Source organism: Nomascus leucogenys, chromosome 3 (assembly GCF_006542625.1).
Source record: "Nomascus leucogenys isolate Asia chromosome 3, Asia_NLE_v1, whole genome shotgun sequence".
NCBI classification, from domain to species: domain Eukaryota; kingdom Metazoa; phylum Chordata; class Mammalia; order Primates; family Hylobatidae; genus Nomascus; species Nomascus leucogenys.
Genome location: NC_044383.1, coordinates 16,009,424 through 16,029,480, shown reverse-complemented (window position 1 = coordinate 16,029,480; position 20,057 = coordinate 16,009,424). Strand labels below are relative to the sequence as shown.

The following is a 20,057-nucleotide window of genomic DNA, read 5'->3' as shown; positions in this document are numbered from 1 at the left end:
CCCAGGCTGGAGTGCAGTGTGGTGTGATCTGGGCTCACAGCAACCTCCCCCTCCTGGGTTCAAGCTATTCTCCTGCCTCAGCCTCCTGAGTAACTGGGATTACAGGTGTGTGCCACCACGCCCGGCTAATTTTTTGTATTTTCAGTAGAGCTGGGGTTCACCAAGTCGGCCTCCTAAAGTGCTGGGATTACAGGCATGAGCCACCACACCCAGCCCTAATTCCTTCTTTTTTTTTTCAGTTAACATCTCAAAATGTTCGGCAGTGGTGACCCCCAGGTAGGGGTAATTTGCATGATTGTCATTGACTTCTTTACACATTCTGGCATAATGTTTATATATATATATATATAAAACATTTCACGATAACGAGGAAAAAAAGCTTCTTCATGGGGTAGGAGAGCATGGCTTTTGTGGAGAAGTAAACAAGTGAGATTCAGAATGAGCCTGATGAGGGAGCTTTGGTTGTCCGAGGGCTGAGAACATCCTTCCCTGGCAGGCTTTTCCTGGTGGCAGGGGACTTCTTGGACAGTATCTCAAGATCAGAGACCCCTTGAGCCACTTCCTGTCTGCACTCTTGTTTATCTCTTTGAACATGGAACTATTTGACCAAAGAATTCCTTCTGCCTCAAATTCCTCCCCTTGGATCTTAGCAAAGAGAAAACATTGTCTAAAGCGAGAGTTAACTGTACTTTGAAAGTCATGAAACACACACACACACACACACACACACACACACGCACACACACAGAGAGACATACGATTGAAAATCCTTGATCACACATTTGAGTTTGAGTGATACAAGTAAGGCAAATGGTAATACAGCCAAATATACAGTTATCCATAAAACCTATATACCATGAGTATAGGTCTCTGAGTATCATCTGACCACAGATAAGGTGCAACTCCTTGTTCTGTTTCCTTGATGGCTTTGCAATACAGATGGGTACATACATGGAAAAGGTATGAGTCTCAGAGAGGCATAAATGCAGAAAAAGTTGGATCCTGAAATAATATGTGCAGGAATACTTAAAACATGAAAAAGAGAAAACTTAGCAATTTCACAAAACAATGCAAGGTCTAACTTCATTGGTTAAATGGTCCCATATGTGGTAATCTACAAAGCTGGGAGACTTGGAATGGGACAGCCAGGGCTCTGCACAGAATGGATGGGGAGTGAGCAACTTGTGCAACCTCGGTGAGTCCATTCCTGCCTCTCTAAGTGGGGTAATAATGACAGTGTCCACCTCACAGGGCTGGTGGGAGAGGTGACTGAAGTGAGGTGTGGTCAGGCTATTTGTAAACCACCCATGCTGTCCATGTGCCAATAGTCTGTTGTCTCTTTCAGAGTTGGAATAAATGCTCTGGAGGGGATGTGGGATCCAGACTCTTTATCCTATCGTCATTGACTTTTTGGAGGACTAAAGAACAAAGTGTTGTCTCTTTCCTCACCCAGTGGCTTCCTCTTTGGGGAAAAGCAGGCATTTTGATAGGATATCAGACGTAGGGAAGGGGGGAGAAAGAAAACCTGTTAGAGTCAGAAAGACCTGGGTTGGAATCCAGACTTCCTCATTTACTAGCCATGTGTGTGACCTTGGATGAACGTCTTAACATCTTAGAGCCTCCGTTTTCTCATATGGAAAATGGGAATAGACTTCAATGGATTTCTGGGAGGACTGGATGAAATAAATCCTCGTAATGGGAGCTCAGCACAGTACATGGGACTGGTGCCATCAGTGATAGAAATGAATTATCTCTCATGTGAGATGCCCTGGCAGATGAGAAATGAAATATAGTCTATCTTGCTTTCACCACACCCAGGCAGCTGCCCTTTAAACCGGGATCATGGGGGCTCAGAGAACAGGGTAGAAATAAGGAACTCTGGTGCTAACACAGAATAAAGTTCTCCACTACACCGGGCAGGGACGAGATGGATCACCTGGATGCAGAAAATGCTGCAGACAGGCCAGATGTGCCCAAGCCCATCTGGGGAAGACCCACATCCACATGGTTGGCACTGCAATCCGCTCCTCATCTGGAAGGCCTGCCATTCTGTAGACGCCTCCCAGTGCTGCCAGGGCCAGAGACTGCAGCCATTGGGGTGAGGGGAGTGGGTTGTTGTATTTTTAGCAACAAGAAGACATTCTCCTCCCTCCTCTGATCTCAGCCCCTCTACCCACTTCCCAGCTCATCCCAGCAGGTGCCTGGGAGCTCCTTCAGGGACAGAGCTGGGAGGTACAGTCTCTACTTCTCCACACCCACAACAACCTTTCCCAAGGCTGGGAACTGGACCAGATCCCAAGTGGGCTCTGGGCCTCACTGAACCTCAAGTTTTGCCAGAACTGGGGAGCCTAAACTGCCTGTTCCAGGTTTTAGCCAAGTTTCTTTGTTTTATTCTACAAGATGTTCACCAGGTAACCGTTTGGGGGTTTTTGCTTTTGAGAAATAAACAGCCCACGGCATCCTGACAGTCTCCTCTCCCTCTTGCCCTTTCGCTGAGCCTACACTCCCTACCTCCCCACCTCGCCAGCCCAATTTCCCTCCCCAGCTCCCAAGCCTCTGAGTTAGCAGCCTCCTGTTTATTAAGCTGTAAAGTTAGGAAGGTTCTCATTTCTGATCTTTTCGTTGGCTACACCTGACTTCGTCTCTTTTTTTCTTTTTTCCTCCCCCCCACCTCCCTAAACTAAATCACTTGCGCGGTTCTTGCCTTTTAACGGAGCGATAACGTGAGGACATCTGAAATTCCGACTTTATTTTCCTCCAGCACACCTGGCCCCTGCCCTCCAACGGGAACTCCCGACTGTTTGCTTATTTTAGCTCTCAATTGGTATTAAAAGCAAACTGTAGTTGGGAACATCTGATCTGTAAACGATGCAAGCCCCGGACAGCTTTTCCCAGTCCGGGGTAGGGACGGGCGGCCGCGAGCTGGGGCAGAGGACCTGCAGGAGCCCGCGCAGCGCCTCCGCTCTGCCAGGCCCGCCCGCATCGGGCACCTGGGCTGGAGCCCCGCGGTTTGTCGTCTGGAGCCCGGAACCCGAGGTGAAAGGCCTTCTCTGAGCTCCCAGACGCCTCAGCCGAGCATATGCTGCACTCCTCACATTCATTTTTAATTCATGACATCAGTTTAGGGATCACTAGAGCCTCTAAACGGCCTCTCTCAAAACCAAAACAACCACTATAACACAAGCGAGGACAGGAGACGGCCGCGGAGTCCAGAACATCGGCTCCTCTGTCCCCGGGGAATAAACATTTGGAAAATCACTTTCCAATGGGGACCTGCTGTCCCTCACAGCAGCTACCTTCCCCTCAACCTTGTCCTGGAGCCGACAGTGGACTCCAGGGTATTTTGCTATAAAGACATAGCTGGTCTCAAAGTGGCTTCGATTAGGACTTTATAAAGTTACATTAAAATGATCAAATGCGTACTTGGAAATTAAAGCCTCTCCCAAATACATTTACACACACACACACACACACACACACACAATCTAGAATTGCTTTTGAGAAATAAACAGCCCACGGCATCCTGTCTCCTCTCCCTCTTGCCCTTGTATAAGATATGATAAAACATTGTTACATAAGTAATATAACAATATTATAAAGGAACTGGATGTTAAATATTAATTTATGATACGAAACCACATAATACATATTATATGTTAAACAGTATATAATACAAACGGACCGTCTATGTTACAGATGGTACATAGGAGACATCATGTCCTCTGAAACAGCCCAGGTGCCGATCTGCTCCTTGTCGCCGAGCACAAGCTCAGTACAAGGCGCTGGAGGGGAAGGAGGGAAGCACATCAGGGTCTCCTCATAGTGATGCAGCCACCCCAGCCCTCACCCTATCCCAGTTCCCCACGCGCCCACGTGCCTTTGGGGTGGATGAAAAGATCTCAAACCACCAGCTCCTCATTGGGGTAAACGAGTGAAGAGATTATCTCTGATAGAGGTCAAACTCCAATTGGGAGGAGGGCACGAATTCTGTAAATGACACCCGAGGGCACACTCACCAGGTTCACTGCAAGCCCTGAGCGTTTTGCGTTTGGTGCCCCGAGTGTAAGCCTAAGTATTCTGTCTCCGACACGTAAAACAACTTAAAATGCCATTTTCCAACGGAGGCATTTAGAGGCAATTTGAAAATTGAAACGAATCTTTATATGCAAGACTGGAACGTTCCAGAGGCCCTTTAAAGCTGCGGTTAGAAAGGCAGTTAGGGAACTCAATGATGGGCTGCAAGGAGACGATTGAACGCACAGCCAAATGCACAGTTGGAAATTTGATATTAAACACGCTCTCGCAAGTAATGCAGTTTAATGATAATTGCTGCGTGTTTACCCTTCACTGGCTGGGGAAATAGAAGAAACATTTTGACAGAAAAGTTACCCTAAAGAGTTACACCATTTACAAGGGGAAAAATATCTCAATGGCCGCTGCTGGCTTACTAGCAACCCAAAACAGTGTGTGGGGGAATTAGTTTTTCTCCAGAGCTACCGAGAAGGGGAACCTCAACATCAAGTGTCTGGCAGATGGGAGTGTGTGTTGAGCGAGGGCTGTTTTCCTTGGAAACGCACAGCACGGCTCTCTTCCTCAGAGCCACCTCCAGACCCCTCGGCCCTCCCACGACCCCCAGTTCCCGGGTCCGAGGTTCTGGGCGCCAGCGGCGGCCACCGCGCCGCGCGAGCAGCTTTTATTCGCAGTCTCTTTAACTCGCGCTTTCTGGTTCTCTTCCCTTCGAGCGCCCTGCAGCGCAGTGTTAGACAAGCCCTGTTGTCTGTGGGCTCTCACCTCAGAGTCAATATTATCTCAGATGGGCACAATAGACTGGAATGAAAAGCTAATATTGAATCAATGCTGTCCCTGTCCGCGCCGCCGCGATGCCACCCTTTGTTGCGCACGCCGCCCCCGGCAAGCTGCTGGCGGCCGGGGCTAAGCGGAGGGCGGCCGCGGTCGGGCCTCTCCTGGTCCCCGCCAGGGGTGGGAGGACACTTCGGGCCCAGCGTAGAGGAGGCCTCCGAGGCCCAAGCGGGCTTCGGCTGCTGCGGGTCCCCAGAGGCTCCCTCGGGCCTCACTAGCGGCGTCTCCTCCAGACGCCAGGGGCAGGCCACGAAGCCGAGGGCTCCGCGTGGCCATGGGAGAAGCGGGGTGCACGGAGCCTTCCCGCGCCCAGACGCCGACGGGATGCAAACAGGGGAGCCGGGCCTGGTATGGCCAACCTCCAGGCTCGAGGAGCCCCAGAATGTGAATGTGGCCGGGGGCGGGGGCAGCTGCGGGGGCCCTAACCAGAGGATTCCTTCACTCTCCCCTGGGGGCCGGGCCCCCACGAGTTGCAGCAGAGCCCGTCTGTAATTAGGGCCTTCTGGTCCGGCAAAGCTGCGGCTGCTTCCAGAGAGTTGGGGTCTTCTCAGGGCCCGCGATGGGGGAGTGGTCGTGGTCAGACCCCCGTGAGCCCCTTCGGAAGCTCCCAGTCCCTGTCCATTCTTCTGTCCCCCAGCTCTCTCCGCGCAGGCGGGACAGAGCCGGGGAAGCAGAAGACGCTGGACGAGGGGTCTTGGGGCCGCCTCGCTGGCTGCGGTTGGAAGCACCCCTTTTCCCGCCCGCCCGCGCAGGCGCTGCTCTGTGGCCACCAGCAGAGGTTTCCCGACCACTGTGAGTCTCCCACGCGAGCGACCTGGGGATACTGGGCGCACGGAGTCTCAGCTGCCGCCACGCAGCCCTTGCCCTGCCCGCGCTTCCGCTCACTGGCAGCGGCGAGGCCACCGATCACCCTCCGCCCTCCAGTCTTAAACTCGGGGCTGGAGACTGCAGGAGCTAAACCAGGAAGAAGAAAGAGGGCAGGGCCTGAGGCCGGGAAGAGCGGCACGGAGGTCAACGGTGAGCGGGTGCATACGAGGCAAGAGCCAGAGTGACATTAAGTGGGGCCGCCCGGGCGAACCTTCCCGCGTGCACCCCAGCCCACCTGCAGGACACTCTCCCCTGCCTTTTCTCCTTGGCTTGAGTGCGGGCGCCTGACTCCTGTGGGCGGGGAGGAGAGGGTGGTCTTCCCAGGGCTCCAAGTGAAGTGATCCCTGCACCCATGGCCAGGAGGTGGGTGTGCGCGGAGTGGTTTTTGTAACTTCCCTGAGCCTCAGTTTTCTCATCTGAAAAGTGGGTATCATGACTGTTTCCCTAACTGACCACACCAGATTGTGATGTTCACTGAAATCACGGGCTTGAGCACACATACTTTTGAAAAATTGCTAAAACTCGATACAGGTGAGAGGAATTGTTAGCTTTCTTGTAAGTCTTGGCCCAATCCTCCCCATGTTTCAAGGAGGGCCGCAGTCCAAAAGAAAAAACCTCCAGTTTCCTTTTTTTCCTCAGATGGCAGGATTTCCCCTCCAAGCCCCAGCCCAGCCCCCACGTCCTGAAAATGGGGAAGTATTAAAGGAAGAGACGATTAAGTCCCTGAGAGTGTGGCTCCTGGGACGCCAGCGTTTCAGAAGTAGCATAGGCTCCTAGATGGACGATGACAAACCCAAGGAGCGCCTTACATTGTCGGGCGAGGACCAGACTCCAAGTTAAAAGGCCGGCCGGGCCATCGGTGGCAGAGAGCAGAGCCTCAAACATGAAAAGCCAGAAAGCACTGCAGAGGCGTGGAAGGTGCGCCCCGCTTCCGCTCCCCATGCTGGTCCTCTGGGAACTCAGGAGCCGGTGCACGCTCTGGTGGGCTCATAGAGATGTAGCTTTGGGGGCGATGGGAAGGACTTGCCACGCTCCCACCCACCCTCCATCCCGAAAGAGTGCAAGGGAGACGCAACTGTCTTCATCCCTATCCTGGGCAGGCGCCCGAACGAGAGTGTACTTGTTCCCTAGCTCCTGCACCACCGTCTGTGTGTACGTCTGTCTGTCCCTCCCAGTCCTTGCTCGGTCCTAGGCTTTCATTTGAAGGCAGCTGAGGGAGAAAGAAACTGGAAACCCCTTTGGTTCTGTTTCCTTGCTTTCAATAATGAATCGAGACAGCGTGTGTGTGGTGAGGGAGTGACGAGTTTCAACGCGATGAAGGAGATAAAACCCGACGGTGGGGTCCTGCCAGTGGCTCCATGCGTCACTGAAACTTTGGGTCTCAAAACGGATAGCTCTCCGGAGACGCAGACGTTCGCGCGGATGTCCAGAGGAGGACAGCGCCCCTGCAGCCACCCGCGGAGGCCAGGGCCAGGGTCAAGACCCTGCAGCAAGGGCTCGGAGCTCCAAGCAGTTATGCTGAGGGCGCCGCTCCCAGGCCGCCTTCCTATGACACGGATTTTCAGGGAAGCCCAAGCGGATTCCACGGCCCCACATCACCGGAGGAGCCAGGCTGCCCTGGGACGGATGGGAGTCCGCGCGCTCCGAGAGGAATGGGCTAGTCAACGTGCGCTGCTAGGAGTGTGTCGTAATCAATTGCCACCCCTGCCAAAACCAAAGACCCCCTGTGTCGGGCGTCTTCAGCCAGCCGCGAGGGGGCGCGGATCTGAGAGAGTCGCACCCCGGGACCCCAGCTCTTCCGACTCCACCCCAGGCGGGGCCCGCGCAGGCCATCCCAGGCCTGTTCTCTGAACCACCCGAGTCGGGCCGGGAGATATGGGACCTCAGGCATGGAATTGTGGCTGCACAGGTGATCACGGCTTCCTAGTCCTTCTTAGAGCAGAACCTGTCCCACTCCAGCGCCCCTTTGCGTCCCCTTCGGAAGGAAGCCGGACTCCTACTGGAGCTGGAATTCCAGCGTGGATGGCGAGCTCTCAAGCCAAGAGCTGGAGCTGAAGGAGGCAGGAGGGACGCACTTCCAAGCCGTCCGGGCTCCTCCGTTGCCAGTGAGCCTCCTTTAACGCCTCCGCTGGCCTGGATGACGGCCTAGGCGAGACCTTGGCAGTGCGGCGCGACCCCAGCGCTCCCCCGCCCTCGGGCTCGGGGGCTTGGTGGGTACCGCGCCCGCGCCCGGCCCTCGCCACTAGGCGCCGCTGCGCGCACGCCAATCGGGGCCCCGGGCCGCCGCGCCCGCCTGGCGAGAGGCCTCTGGGGAAGACGCCAGAAAGGGATTTGTCGTAATAATTTTTAAAAAATGTTTTTAGGGCATTAATTATACTTTTCGTTTTCTCACCGCCACCGTACGGTTTCGGAGAGGCTGGCGTGACTGGTGATCTCAGTGGGTTGGAGGAAATCTTAACGCCCCCGAGGCCTTTCCGACTCGGGACACCATTCGCGCGCCTCGGGCCGGGAAAGGGCTCGCCCTTCACGGGCGTCGGTGCGGTCCGCGGCGGTCCGCGGGAGCGCAGGGCGGGCTCAGCGTTCTGGCTCAACGTGAGGACCCGAACCTTGGCGATCAGGGACCAAGACGGGGCAGAGTGCAGCGGGGAGCTTCGACGGCACAAGGCCATGGCCTAGCAATAACTAAAATGTGATGAACGCTAACAGTGTGCTAAATATTAGCTCACTCACTCCTCTCAACAACCGTTAACACATTGCTATTTCCTTTTCACAGATGAGTCAACCGTGGCTCAAGAAGGTGAAAGTCACACAGGTGGTGACCCCAGACAGCTCCCACACACCTATTCTCAGTTGTAGGAGGCCATGCACCCGCCCCAGGTACCTCACAGGCCTAGCACGGAGCACAGCGATGGTGAAGCACTGCTGCCCTTTGCTCCTTTGAAGCCCGGGGGGACCTTGCAGGAAACTCCAAGCAGATGCTTATCAGAGATCGGCAGGAGTCTCCGCCCTTTGACACCAACCAAGGAGCCAGGACTCCAGGCCTTGCTCACCCCAACATCCCCCTAGAAAAGCTCTCAGCTTTTTGGGGAGCTCGGAGGAGTGTGGCAGGACTGTCAGCATTAGCTGATGTTTGTACAGCTATATTGTTCACAGTCTCTGAAACCCAGTAACAAGCCTTGGAGGTGGGTAGGTAATAGCAGCATTAAGGACAGAAGCGAACTTTTATTGTAGTTCATTATGTGCCAGACACTGTCTAAGCACTTTGCTTTGTTTATCTCATTGAACAAACCCAGAGCAAAGGTACTATTATTTATTCCCATTTCAGAGAAGAGAAAACCAAGGCACAGAGAAGTTAGGTAACTTGCCCAAGGTCACACAGTTAAGCTGTAAATGCAAGTCTCTCATCTTGGGGGATGGGGGCAGCTATATTAAAGTATAATTACATATAGTAAAACTCACACTTTGTAGTGTACGGTTCTGTGAGTTTTGAAAAACATATAGAGTCATGTAAATACCACCACAATCAGGAAGTAGGATAGTTCTATCTTCCTCCAAAACAAGCCCACTGCTACTCCCCACTGCCTCCCAGACAGCATTGGCTGTATTTTTACATATGACGAAATGAAGTCGGGAGGTTTCTGTGTTGCCCAAGGTCATTCAGTGACAGATTCGGAATTAGAACGTTTGAATGTGTCTGCTAGTCCAGCTGCCTGCAAAGGTAGATTCTTCAGTCTACAGAGCCCAAGAGGCAGCAGTGGCTTGGGGCACATGTGGGGCAGAGGGAGGAAGCCCCTTGCTCTAAGCTGCAGCCTCAGAAATCCCCACATCTCCCACTCCAGGCAGGGCTACTTAACCAAACACCCACTCCTTGGGCAGCTGAGGAACAAAGGTGGCCATATTCTGCGAGGCCTAAATCCACAGGTACAGTTGAGCGGCAGGGCAGCCGTGCTATCTAGGAGCTTAGGGTCCAGTCCAGACCACAGCGTCCAGTGCCCTGGAGCGCCTCCACTGGCTAGTCTGGTTAATGAGTTACTATCCTAGTTAATTTCCCTGCACATCGGGCCCAGACCCCGCGAACCTTCCCGGGCTCCTCAGGCCGAGTGCATGAATTAGCATAGATTACCCAGCTTCTGGGGTTCTGAACTGCCTGACTCACTGGAAACCCGCTTCTTCTTCAAGGGGCTGGAGTGCAGCTTGGGTCTAGCAGCACTTGGAGCAGAGGAACTAGCATGCCCTGGTTCCTTCAGGAAGGGGGACACCAGACCTCAGACCCCGCTGTCCCTTGACCCCTGCCTACCTGTTGGCTAGCTAGAGCCCCTGGGGCAAACCTGGCCACAGAAGGGCAGTTTATAAAAGGCGAGTGGCCTGCAGAGGATGCCGACTGACTGAAGTGGGACTGGGGAGCACTCTACCCCTCTACTGCAGCCAAATGTCCCTGCCTAGGGCAGAAGGCTGAGGGGTCCCATCTCCAGCCCAACACTGTCCTGGTTAAGGGAATAATGATTGCACCTTAGCGCCCAGGGCTGCAAGTTTTAAAAGAGAGAAGGCACCCATCACCCTTACACATCACAAACCATCTAGGTCTCACCCTATCTCCCAGACAGACTGGATACCCATTGCCCTCAAGGTCAATGACTTTTATGCCCCCACCCAAGATCACTAAGGGTGGAGCTTTCAGTGGCTCCAGTTTGCAACCCCTGAGTCTCAGGCTGAGTTTGGTGGGTCTGGCCTGAGGGCACTGCCAGAGCCTGGCCCTCCAGTCCTCCTTCTGAAGCTTGCATGAAAGGTACCCTCTCCTGCTTGCCAGGATTCGGGATCCACAGTCTGCCTAAGCTGAGTGTTTGTTTCTGGCCTCCAAAACCCGAGGGCGGACCTCTAGCTCCACTCTGGGCTTACTGGCTGGGCACAGCCAACAGACCTCCCCCCTCTGCCATGTCTTCAGGCTCCCTGCTGGCCTAGCTGGGGTTAGAGGAGAGGCCTCTAACCCCACAGCCTAATTGAGAGAGGAATTTCCAAACTGTAGACAATATTTTGGGGGACAGTGGTCCAGGCCCAAGGGAGGTGCATCTTTAAGTGCACCCCCACCCCAAGGGCTGGATCCAAAGCCCAGAATCTTTGGGCCTGGAAAAAGGGGAGGAGGAGAAAGCAAAGCCACCTGGAACTGACAGAGGGACAATAGTGGGCCAGGACCCCAGCCCAGAACTTCGAAGCCTAAGGGAGAGGCAGGTGTCTCCCACTGTGAGGGCAAAGCTGAGGCACACACCTGTCTCATATGTGAAGATGTGTATGTGTGTTCCCTGGGAAGATGTGGGGTGGGGGCAACAAAGATGATCTCTGCCGGTTCCTCACGAATCTGTCTGGTGCCCTGACAACCCCGGAAAACACTGCTCCCAACTCCTTTCTTGCCTAGTTTCCTAAAAGAGGTTTTTGGACACCTGCCCCAACACAACATTATATCTGGAATAAAGGAGTAATTGACACAAACATAAATATACACCAGATGAAACCAAGGGAGGAAGCAGGTAGCTTGTCCTGAGACCTGTCCCCTCAACTATGCATCTGGTGGCAGGGCAGCCTGGCTCACAGTGGACTTCACTCTTCTCTCCCCACTCCCATTGGCTTCTCCCAGGTTTCAGGGCAATCTAGTCACCAAACATAGGCATTTCTGCGTTCTTAGGAAAAATGACAGGGGCCTGGGAGTAATAATTTTAAAGGACGCTAGAATTTTTTTTATCATTAATTGTAAACGTGCAAAATACCTGCTGGTACTTCACTTTAGAGGAATGTAATTGGCAAAAAGAAAAAAAGGAAAAAAGAGGCGGCTGATGAATAGATAATAGATCTTTAACCACCAATAAACAGAGAGCAGCGCCAGCAGCCTGGGGATGTGATCATAATTATGCCGCCGCGCGAGCCAATGGGGACGAGGGAAGTCGGTCCTAAAATCATCCCAAAACCGAAGGCGAGCTCGAAAATGCGGACACGGCCTGGGACCGGAGATGCGATCCGTAGTCGCTAGTTGCACTGGGTTCGCACAGCATCCCACCCCCTCCCCCGGGACAACAGATGGCATAATAATAATAGAAATAATAATAAAATAATATCATCTATAATAGTAATAACATTGACCACACTAACAAAAATAATTACGACGGAACCATAATAGTACAGTAGCACCATATCGGGCTCTCCCCTGACCTTGGACTGCCGGTCCCAGATATTCCAGAAGGAATTGCTTTGGGGAAGGAGGTGAGCACCCTCCCAGACAGAAAACGCTAGAGACCGTGGGGCGAGAGCGGGAGCGAGTTGGAAGCCCACTGCTCCGGCGGGGTCGGCAGCTCCCAGTCTCAACTCGCAAGCGAACGAGCCGGGTCAAGAATCGCGAACGCACCGACCCTGGGACCTCGAAGCTAAGCGTGGTTGATGGGGTGGGAGGACCCCGTACCCCTCACTCCAGGATCCCTCCTGGCCTAGGAAACTGCTGGGAGTTTTGCTAAGGGTGGGGATTGGTATAATCGAACGGCGCCTTTAGCCCGGGAATCAGCCCCCGCCCGCTTACCCTCGCGGTGCTCTTGGGGCGATCCCAGTTCTCCCGACGCGGGGCCGCGTAAGGCAGCAGCGGCGGAGCGCTAGGCGAGAGGAATCTGTCTGTCCGTCTGTCCTACCAGCTTGGGCGCAGCAGGCTCGGGATTCAGGGGGCCGCAGCGGAGGCGGCGCCGGCCAGGAACTCTGCAGGGACCGGGGTGCCCCGGAGGGAGTGGTGCTGGTGGAGGCGGAGGCAGTGGCTGAGGGGGAGTAGGTGGGGAAAGAGGAGGAGGAGGAAGAGGAGGAGGAGGAGAAGAAGAAACTGGAGGAAGAGGAGGAGGCGAAGGAGGAGGAGAAGCCGCAGCGGGCGCCGCAGGAGCGAGTGAGCTGGGAGCGAGGGGCGAAGGCGCGGAGAAGCCGGACGGCCCGGCGGGCGGCAGAAGGCTCAGCCGAGGCGGCGGCGCCGACTCCGTTCCACTCTCGGCCCGGATCCAGGCCTCCGGGTTCCCAGGCGCTCACCTCCCTCTGACGCACTTTAAAGAGTCTCCCCCCTTCCACCTCAGGGCGAGTAATAGCGACCAATCATCAAGCCATTTACCAGGCTTCGGAGGAAGCTGTTTATGTGATCCCCGCACTAATTAGGCTCATGAACTAACAAATCGTTTGCACAACTTGTGAAGAAGCGAACACTTCCATGGATTGTCCTTGGACTTAGGGCGCCCTGCCCGCCTTTTGCAGAGGAGAAAAAACTTTTTTTTTTTGCCTCCCCCGAGAACTTTCCCCCCTTCTCCTCCCTGCCTCTAACTCCGATCCCCCAACGCCATCTCGCCAAAAAAAAAAAAAAAAAAAGAAAAGAAAGAAAAAAAAAAAGAAAAAAAAATTACCCCAATCCACGCCTGCAAATTCTTCTGGAAGGATTTTCCCCCCTCTCTTCAGGTTGGGCGCGTTTGGTGCAAGATTCTCGGGATCCTCGGCTTTGCCTCTCCCTCTCCCTCCCCCCTCCTTTCCTTTTTCCTTTCCTTTCCTTTCTTTCTTCCTTTCCTTCCCCCCACCCCCACCCCCACCCCAAACAAACGAGTCCCCAATTCTCGTCCGTCCTCGCCGCGGGCAGCGGGCGGCGGAGGCAGCGTGCGGCGGTCGCCAGGAGCTGGGAGCCCAGGGCGCCCGCTCCTCGGCGCAGCATGTTCCAGCCGGCGCCCAAGCGCTGCTTCACCATCGAGTCGCTGGTGGCCAAGGACAGTCCCCTGCCCGCCTCGCGCTCCGAGGACCCCATCCGTCCCGCGGCACTCAGCTACGCTAACTCCAGCCCCATAAATCCGTTCCTCAACGGCTTCCACTCGGCCGCCGCCGCCGCCGCCGGTAGGGGCGTCTACTCCAACCCAGACTTGGTGTTCGCCGAGGCGGTCTCGCACCCGCCCAACCCCGCCGTGCCAGTGCACCCGGTACCGCCGCCGCACGCCCTGGCCGCCCACCCCCTACCCTCCTCGCACTCGCCACACCCCCTCTTCGCCTCGCAGCAGCGGGATCCGTCCACCTTCTACCCCTGGCTCATCCACCGCTACCGATATCTGGGTCATCGCTTCCAAGGTACGTGCCACGTCGCGGAACTGCAGCGCGCCGCTCCCGCCGCATCCTTCACTGCTCCCGGCCTGCTCCGGGTGGGTGCTTGGCAAGGCCTGGGCGGAGGTTCCTCTGGCTAGCGGGCTAGCGCGCCCTGTTGGGAAACTAGGCGGCGCGGGGCCGGGAGTGGTGTCGATCCCCAGTCTCCGAAGCTACGACTGGTTTGGAGTGATGGCCTGCGGGCCGCTTGACCCTTTGGGAAGGGGTGCGAACGGAGAAGTTGTCCCCCAGTGCGCTAGTATCCGAGCAGGCTGGGCTGTGCGTGCCCGGCGCCGCGGAGGCAGAGCCCGCGGGATCCCCAGGCTCCTGGTACCATCGGCAATGCCCCCAACCGTCCTGGCTCCGAGGGGCGCGGACAGGACTCGGCCGCCAGGCTTGCTTTCGACTGCGTTCGAGCCTGTTCACCACCCACTTTGCGCCCCTTCAGTCCAGACCCGCGGCTTCTTAGTCTTCCACCCTCTTCTGGAGGCGAGAGGACCCTCGCGCCCCCGGAGAAAAGTATGAGATTTGTTTTTTCTTTCCTGCTTTTCGGAGGCCTGGGGAGGGGCGGGAAACCGTGCGGGAGGAAAGCTCCAGGACTCGGAGCTCTCGCCGCGACCTGCTTAATTGGGGCGCCGAGCAGCCACAGCGGGAAGGCAGGTTCGGTCTGGTTTTTGTTTTTTTTTCTTTCTTTCTTAAAAAAAAAAAAAAAAAGAATCTGGTCAGGAAACTGTCTTAGAGGGAAATATCTGTTCGGTGTTTTCATTTCTTGCGATATTTTTGATTTGTTTGTTTTTCTCTGGGTACGGGGTGGGAGGAGGAGAGTTAAAACTTCAGAAAAAGGGGTAGTTTACCGATCGGAGTCGGTAAAAGACCTACCTCCGGCGGCAGCCGATCAATACTCCGCGGCTTGTCCATTCATTAACCCATTGCGTTCCTGCCAGAGCCTAGAATCGGGTAGATGTCACCCTCCTCCCCATATTTTAAAAAATCAAACCAAAGGAAAAAAAATAAAAAGCCTTTTACCCTTAATCCCGAACTGGATTTGCCTGCATCCTGCCTGGACTGTCGGCTTGTTTTTCTTTGTTTGGGTTTTCAGTGAATCGATTTCCTACCCTAATGAGTGAACCCAAAACTCTGAGGCTTTGCTTGAAAAGTTTAGGGCTGCCCTTCCTCCTTCTCTATCAGTCATGCTTATGGTCCCCCCACCAGACCTGGAGCCGCTGGGATCTTCCTGCGCTACAGACTGTCCTGGCGCTGTCTGCAACTCGGTAACCCCCCGGGTTTCGATCCCTTCGCTCGCGTTTCTCTTCTAGTTCTCGGGAGCCGGGAACCCCGGAGCCCAGTTCTCGAGAGGCAGCAGCGGCTGTAGCCAAGCACACCCGCCAGCGAGATTTCTGTCCCGATCGGGCTGCAACGATTCGCCCCGCCTCTGTACTTTCCCGGAGGGGCAACAAAACAAATAATTTAAAAATAAATCTCCAAGAAAACTCTGGAGAGCATCCCGCCGCCTTTCTACCCTGGGTCAAAGTTCCCCGAGAGGTTAGAAAGAAGAGAAAGTCGTTTCTTCGGGCTGTGGGCCCCAATCCCCCAGCCAGGCTCTGCGGCTCCCTTCCCTGCCTCCTTCGCCCGGCGAGGAGGTGGCGAGGCCCGCGGCGCCAGGGCGGCTGCGGAGCCGGCCGAGGTCAGGAGCCTGGGGACTGGCCCCGCTGCGACAGCGGCTGGTTGGGTGCCGCACAGGTGGAGACCCGGCGTTCCCTTCGTGAGCCCTTGGGAGGACCACCGGACCCCGCAGGTCGAGCGGCGCGGCTATGCGAAGGCCCTGAGCGCTGTGCCGGGCCAGCCCGGCTCGGGAGAAGTGCGCGGCTCAGGTCAGAGCAGCCCCCCTAATCGGATTTCTGCTGTGCTCCCCGCAGGGAACGACACTAGCCCCGAGAGTTTCCTTTTGCACAACGCGCTGGCCCGAAAGCCCAAGCGGATCCGAACCGCCTTCTCCCCGTCCCAGCTTCTAAGGCTGGAACACGCCTTTGAGAAGAATCACTACGTGGTGGGCGCCGAAAGGAAGCAGCTGGCACACAGCCTCAGCCTCACGGAAACTCAGGTGAGTGCGGCCCGGGCGCGAGGAACCCATCTAGGCGTGCGCCCCCACCCCAAATCTGGCTCCCAAGCACACCCATGAGCACGGAGCTCTGTGAGGGCCTTCCGCACAGGTCCTGGTAGCTGGTTCCACGCCTGGGCTCGGGATGTATGTCTCAAGGTGCTGGCTTTGTTGGGCTCCAGAAAGGGGCTGTAAGTGCCAATCTGCCCCAGGTTCTGGGGAAACGCGCCGAGTTGTTTCTCTGTCCAGTTGGGCATGTCCTGGCTAAGACGTCCCTGCATTTCTGGTGAGACTTTTGGTGAGAGTGTGAAGACCCTGCTGGGGTCCAGGAAGAGGGAGAGCACAGTGGGGTTTCTTGATGTTTGGAGCTGGAGGCTGGTAAGGACAGGATGTGGGTTAAAGATGAGTTCTGAGCGACAGCGAGCCCACGGCTCACACCGTCGGCTCCAGTGACTTCCCTGAAGGAGACGGGCGATCAGAAGGTAGAGGACAAGCGTCCTGTGTTTACCCTACATCAGAGAAGTAAAGCTGGGAGGCTGCAGAGAGGGTCTGCCTCAGGGCACAGGCCTTCTGCACAGCAGGGTCCCTGGGCGGGCCTGGCTTGGGCTTATCCCAGGGTGGGGAGGGGGTTTAGGACTACAGTGGGCGCTACTGTACACGGAGCCGCAGGGCGGGGTCAAAGTTCCCAGCAAACAGTAACGTTTTTTGGGCAGATTAAGTTGTAACACTTTTCCTGGGCAGCGCAGAAAGGTCGAGGCTTTTGTTTTAAAACATGTTCCCCACCCCAAAACCGAGGAGGGCCTGGCGGGTTTGTGCGGAGCCCGGCACAAGGCGCGGGCCGGCTGATTTCTCCTGGACAGCCCAGGCGGCGGTGGTCTTTGTCCGCCTCGCTGCCCACGCTGCCTGGAGTCTTTGTGTGCGTGTCAAGCCCCGAGCGCACCGACGCGCGCCTTGGGCCAGCGCCGGGGAGAAATGAACCGTCCTCCCCCTCAATTAGCAAACTCAAAGCAAATTAAATTCAGCCTTGTTCCCGCTCAGCTTTTTCATGGAGCACTTTGGGCGACTGGGGCTTCCCGGGAGAGCAAGACGGACCGGCCAGCGGCCTCAAAGGAGGGAATGGAATGGATCCCAGGGGTCCAGGGACTGGCACTGGGCTGTGGGGTACTGTTATCCAGATAGGATAGGAGTTGTGGGGGGAGGGTATCAGAGGTGCAGTCACTGCCATCTCCCTTACCTGTACCCCACTGCTGGGAAGATTGGACTGTGTTACTGTCTGGTGGCTGAATGAGGACCCACCACTCAGCTTTCCCAGGGGGCCATGGGATGGCAGCCGACTCCCACCTCATTGCTCCCGAGACCTCTCACAGCGGCTCTGGTGAGGCCGGGCCTCCAGCCCCACCCTGGTGGGAAGTGATGGGACTGGGGTCCGAGGTTGTGTGACCAGCAGCCTGTTCCGGGGCTGTTTAGAAGGAGGGAAGAGGGGGCTTGCTGTCACCTCCCCTCCTCTTAGTTTCTCTCTTACTTTCTGTGTGACCCACGGTTTTTCAGAAGCTTTCAGTTTTGAATCCATTTTCCTAGCTATAAAGGTACAGCTGGGTTGGTCTGGAGGCCTGCACACTCCATGTCCCTCCTGGGCCCCTCCAGCCCCATCCCCTTCCTGCTCACCTGTGAGAGTCCCCCGCACGGAGGATGCAGCGAAGGCAAACCCTGATCGCCTACCCAGGGCCCTCGCCACGAAGAGGAGACGCTATATTTAGGAAACGCAGCCCAGACCAGCAGAAAATAGAAAGCACATTGGGCCCTGAGGGAAGCTGCAGCAGCAGCGGACTGAGGTCTCTCTTGCACTCACTTGCTGGAGGGAGTTAGGGACATGTCTCTTTTTATTTTTAATCACTTATTATTTTTGTAGGGGCTTCCCATGCTTTGCAAGGCTTTGCTCTCAGCGGGATATAGATGCCCTGTGCAGGGCCAGGAGAGAGGGGGCTCAGTGCACTCCGGGCCACAGGGCCCTGGGGAAAGGCTCTTCAGGAAGGCTCAGAAGGGCAGGGAGCTGGGCTTCTTTTCCACCACGCACTAGGTGCCCTGCTCCCTGAGGGCAGGCCTTGGGGAGGCTGGACCTTAGGACTTGCATCTCTGGGTCTGGGTCTTTGCTGAGTCTGGAACTGGAGTCTGGGCTGGGTGAAAGGATCAGGCACTTGATAGAAGGGTGATCTGAAAGAACTAACGCACCCCATCTGCCTCTCACCCGCAGGTTAAAGTATGGTTTCAGAACCGAAGAACAAAGTTCAAAAGGCAGAAGCTGGAAGAAGAAGGCTCAGATTCGCAGCAAAAGAAAAAAGGGACGCACCATATTAACCGGTGGAGAATCGCCACCAAGCAGGCGAGTCCGGAGGAAATAGACGTGACCTCAGATGATTAAAAACATAAACCTAACCCCACAGAAACGGACAACATGGAGCAAAAGAGACAGGGAGAGGTGGAGAAGGAAAAAACCCTACAAAACAAAAACAAACCGCATACACGTTCACCGAGAAAGGGAGAGGGAATCAGAGGGAGCAGCGGAATGCGGCGAAGACTTTGGACAGCGAGGGCACAAGGTCCCAAACCGAGGCCGCGCCAAGATGGCAGAGGATGGAGGCTCCTTCATCAACAAGCGACCCTCGTCTAAAGAGGCAGCTGAGTGAGTGAGAGAGACAGAGAGAAGGAAAAAGAGGGAGGGAGAGAGAGAAAGAGAGAGAGAGAGAGCGCGAAAGCTGAACGTGCACTCTGACAAGGGGAGCTGTCAGTCAAACACCAAACCGGGGAGACAAGATGATTGGCAGGTATTCCGTTTATCACAGTCCACTTAAAAAATGATAATGATGATGATAAAAAACACGACCCAACCAGGCACAGGACTTTTTTTTTTTTTTTTGCACTTCGCTGTGTTTCCCCCATCCTTAAAAATAATTAGTAATAAAAAACGAAAATTCCAGATCTAGCCCCATCCCACACCTGTTTCAAATCCTTGAAATGCATGTAGCAGTTGTTGGGCGAATGGTGTTTAAAGACCGAAAATGAATTGTAATTTTCTTTTCCTTTTAAAGACAGGTTCTGTGTGCTTTTTATTTTGATTTTTTTCCCAAGAAATGTGCAGTCTGTAAACACTTTTTGATACCTTCTGATGTCAAAGTGGTTGTGCAAGCTAAATGAAGTAGGCTCAGCGATAGTGGTCCTCTTACAGAGAAACGGGGAGCAGGACGACGTGGGGGGGGGCTGGGGTGGCGGGGGAGGGTGCCCACAAAAAGAGTCAGGACTTGTACTGGGAAAAAGACCCCTAAATTAACTATATTTCTTGGACATTCCCTTTCCTAACATCCTGAGGCTTAAAACCCTGATGCAAACTTCTCCTTTCAGTGGGTGGAGAAATTGGCCGAGTTCAACCATTCACTGCAATGCCTATTCCAAACTTTAAATCTATCTATTGCAAAAACTGAAGGACTGTAGTTAGCGGGGATGATGTTAAGTGTGGCCAAGCACACGGCGGCAAGTTTTCAAGCACTGAGTTTCTATTCCAAGATCATAGACTTACTAAAGAGAGTGACAAATGCTTCCTTAATGTCTTCTATACCAGAATGTAAATATTTTTGTGTTTTGTGTTAATTTGTTAGAATTCTAACACACTATATACTTCCAAGAAGTATGTCAATGTCAATATTTTGTCAATAAAGATTTATCAATATGCCCTCAGAGTAGTCGTCTTGGGAAATTGAAGTGGATCTATAAAAATGTATCTCAGTAATTTGAGTGTGGTCCTTCCCCAACTAGGCTCAAGAAACCCAGGCTCCTCACCCACAAAAGGGCCAGATTGATGGATTCTCAGGCATTTTAAAGAAAGATGAGGGTGGAGAAGGGAGAAGATTAGGAAAACTTAAGTCCTTCAGAAAAGGGATGGGAGAAAAGTTTTCCAACCAGACCTTTGCCCATTGTATGCCCTACTGAGGGAGTTTAGTTTGAACTTCAGGTTAAAATGCTTACTTCTCTTAACCTCTGGTTATTAAAAAAAACTGGACATATAGTTACACATTGAGGACTACTCTCCCAAAATATTGGGGAAAACATGTAGCAG

At 54.4% G+C, this 20,057-nt stretch overlaps 1 protein-coding gene and 1 long non-coding RNA gene across 2 annotated transcripts in view; one reads left to right on the top strand and one right to left on the bottom strand.

Moving 5' to 3' along the window:
- LOC105739491 overlaps positions 1-12,370 on the bottom strand; it is a 48,984-nt gene extending 36,614 nt beyond the window's left edge. Inside the window, exon 1 of the long non-coding RNA XR_004028660.1 lies at positions 12,287-12,370. This is a non-coding gene — a long non-coding RNA (uncharacterized LOC105739491). The remainder of the gene's footprint in view (positions 1-12,286) is intronic.
- A 246-nt stretch (positions 12,371-12,616) lies between these two features.
- Positions 12,617-19,678, top strand: EMX2 (empty spiracles homeobox 2). Its single transcript, XM_003255009.4, has 3 exons — positions 12,617-13,839; positions 15,768-15,952; positions 18,201-19,678. The coding sequence occupies exons 1-3, from the start codon at positions 13,434-13,436 to the stop codon at positions 18,366-18,368; spliced, it is 759 nt and encodes a 252-aa protein (XP_003255057.2). The 5' UTR covers positions 12,617-13,433; the 3' UTR covers positions 18,369-19,678.
- The last annotated feature ends 379 nt before the right edge of the window (positions 19,679-20,057 follow it).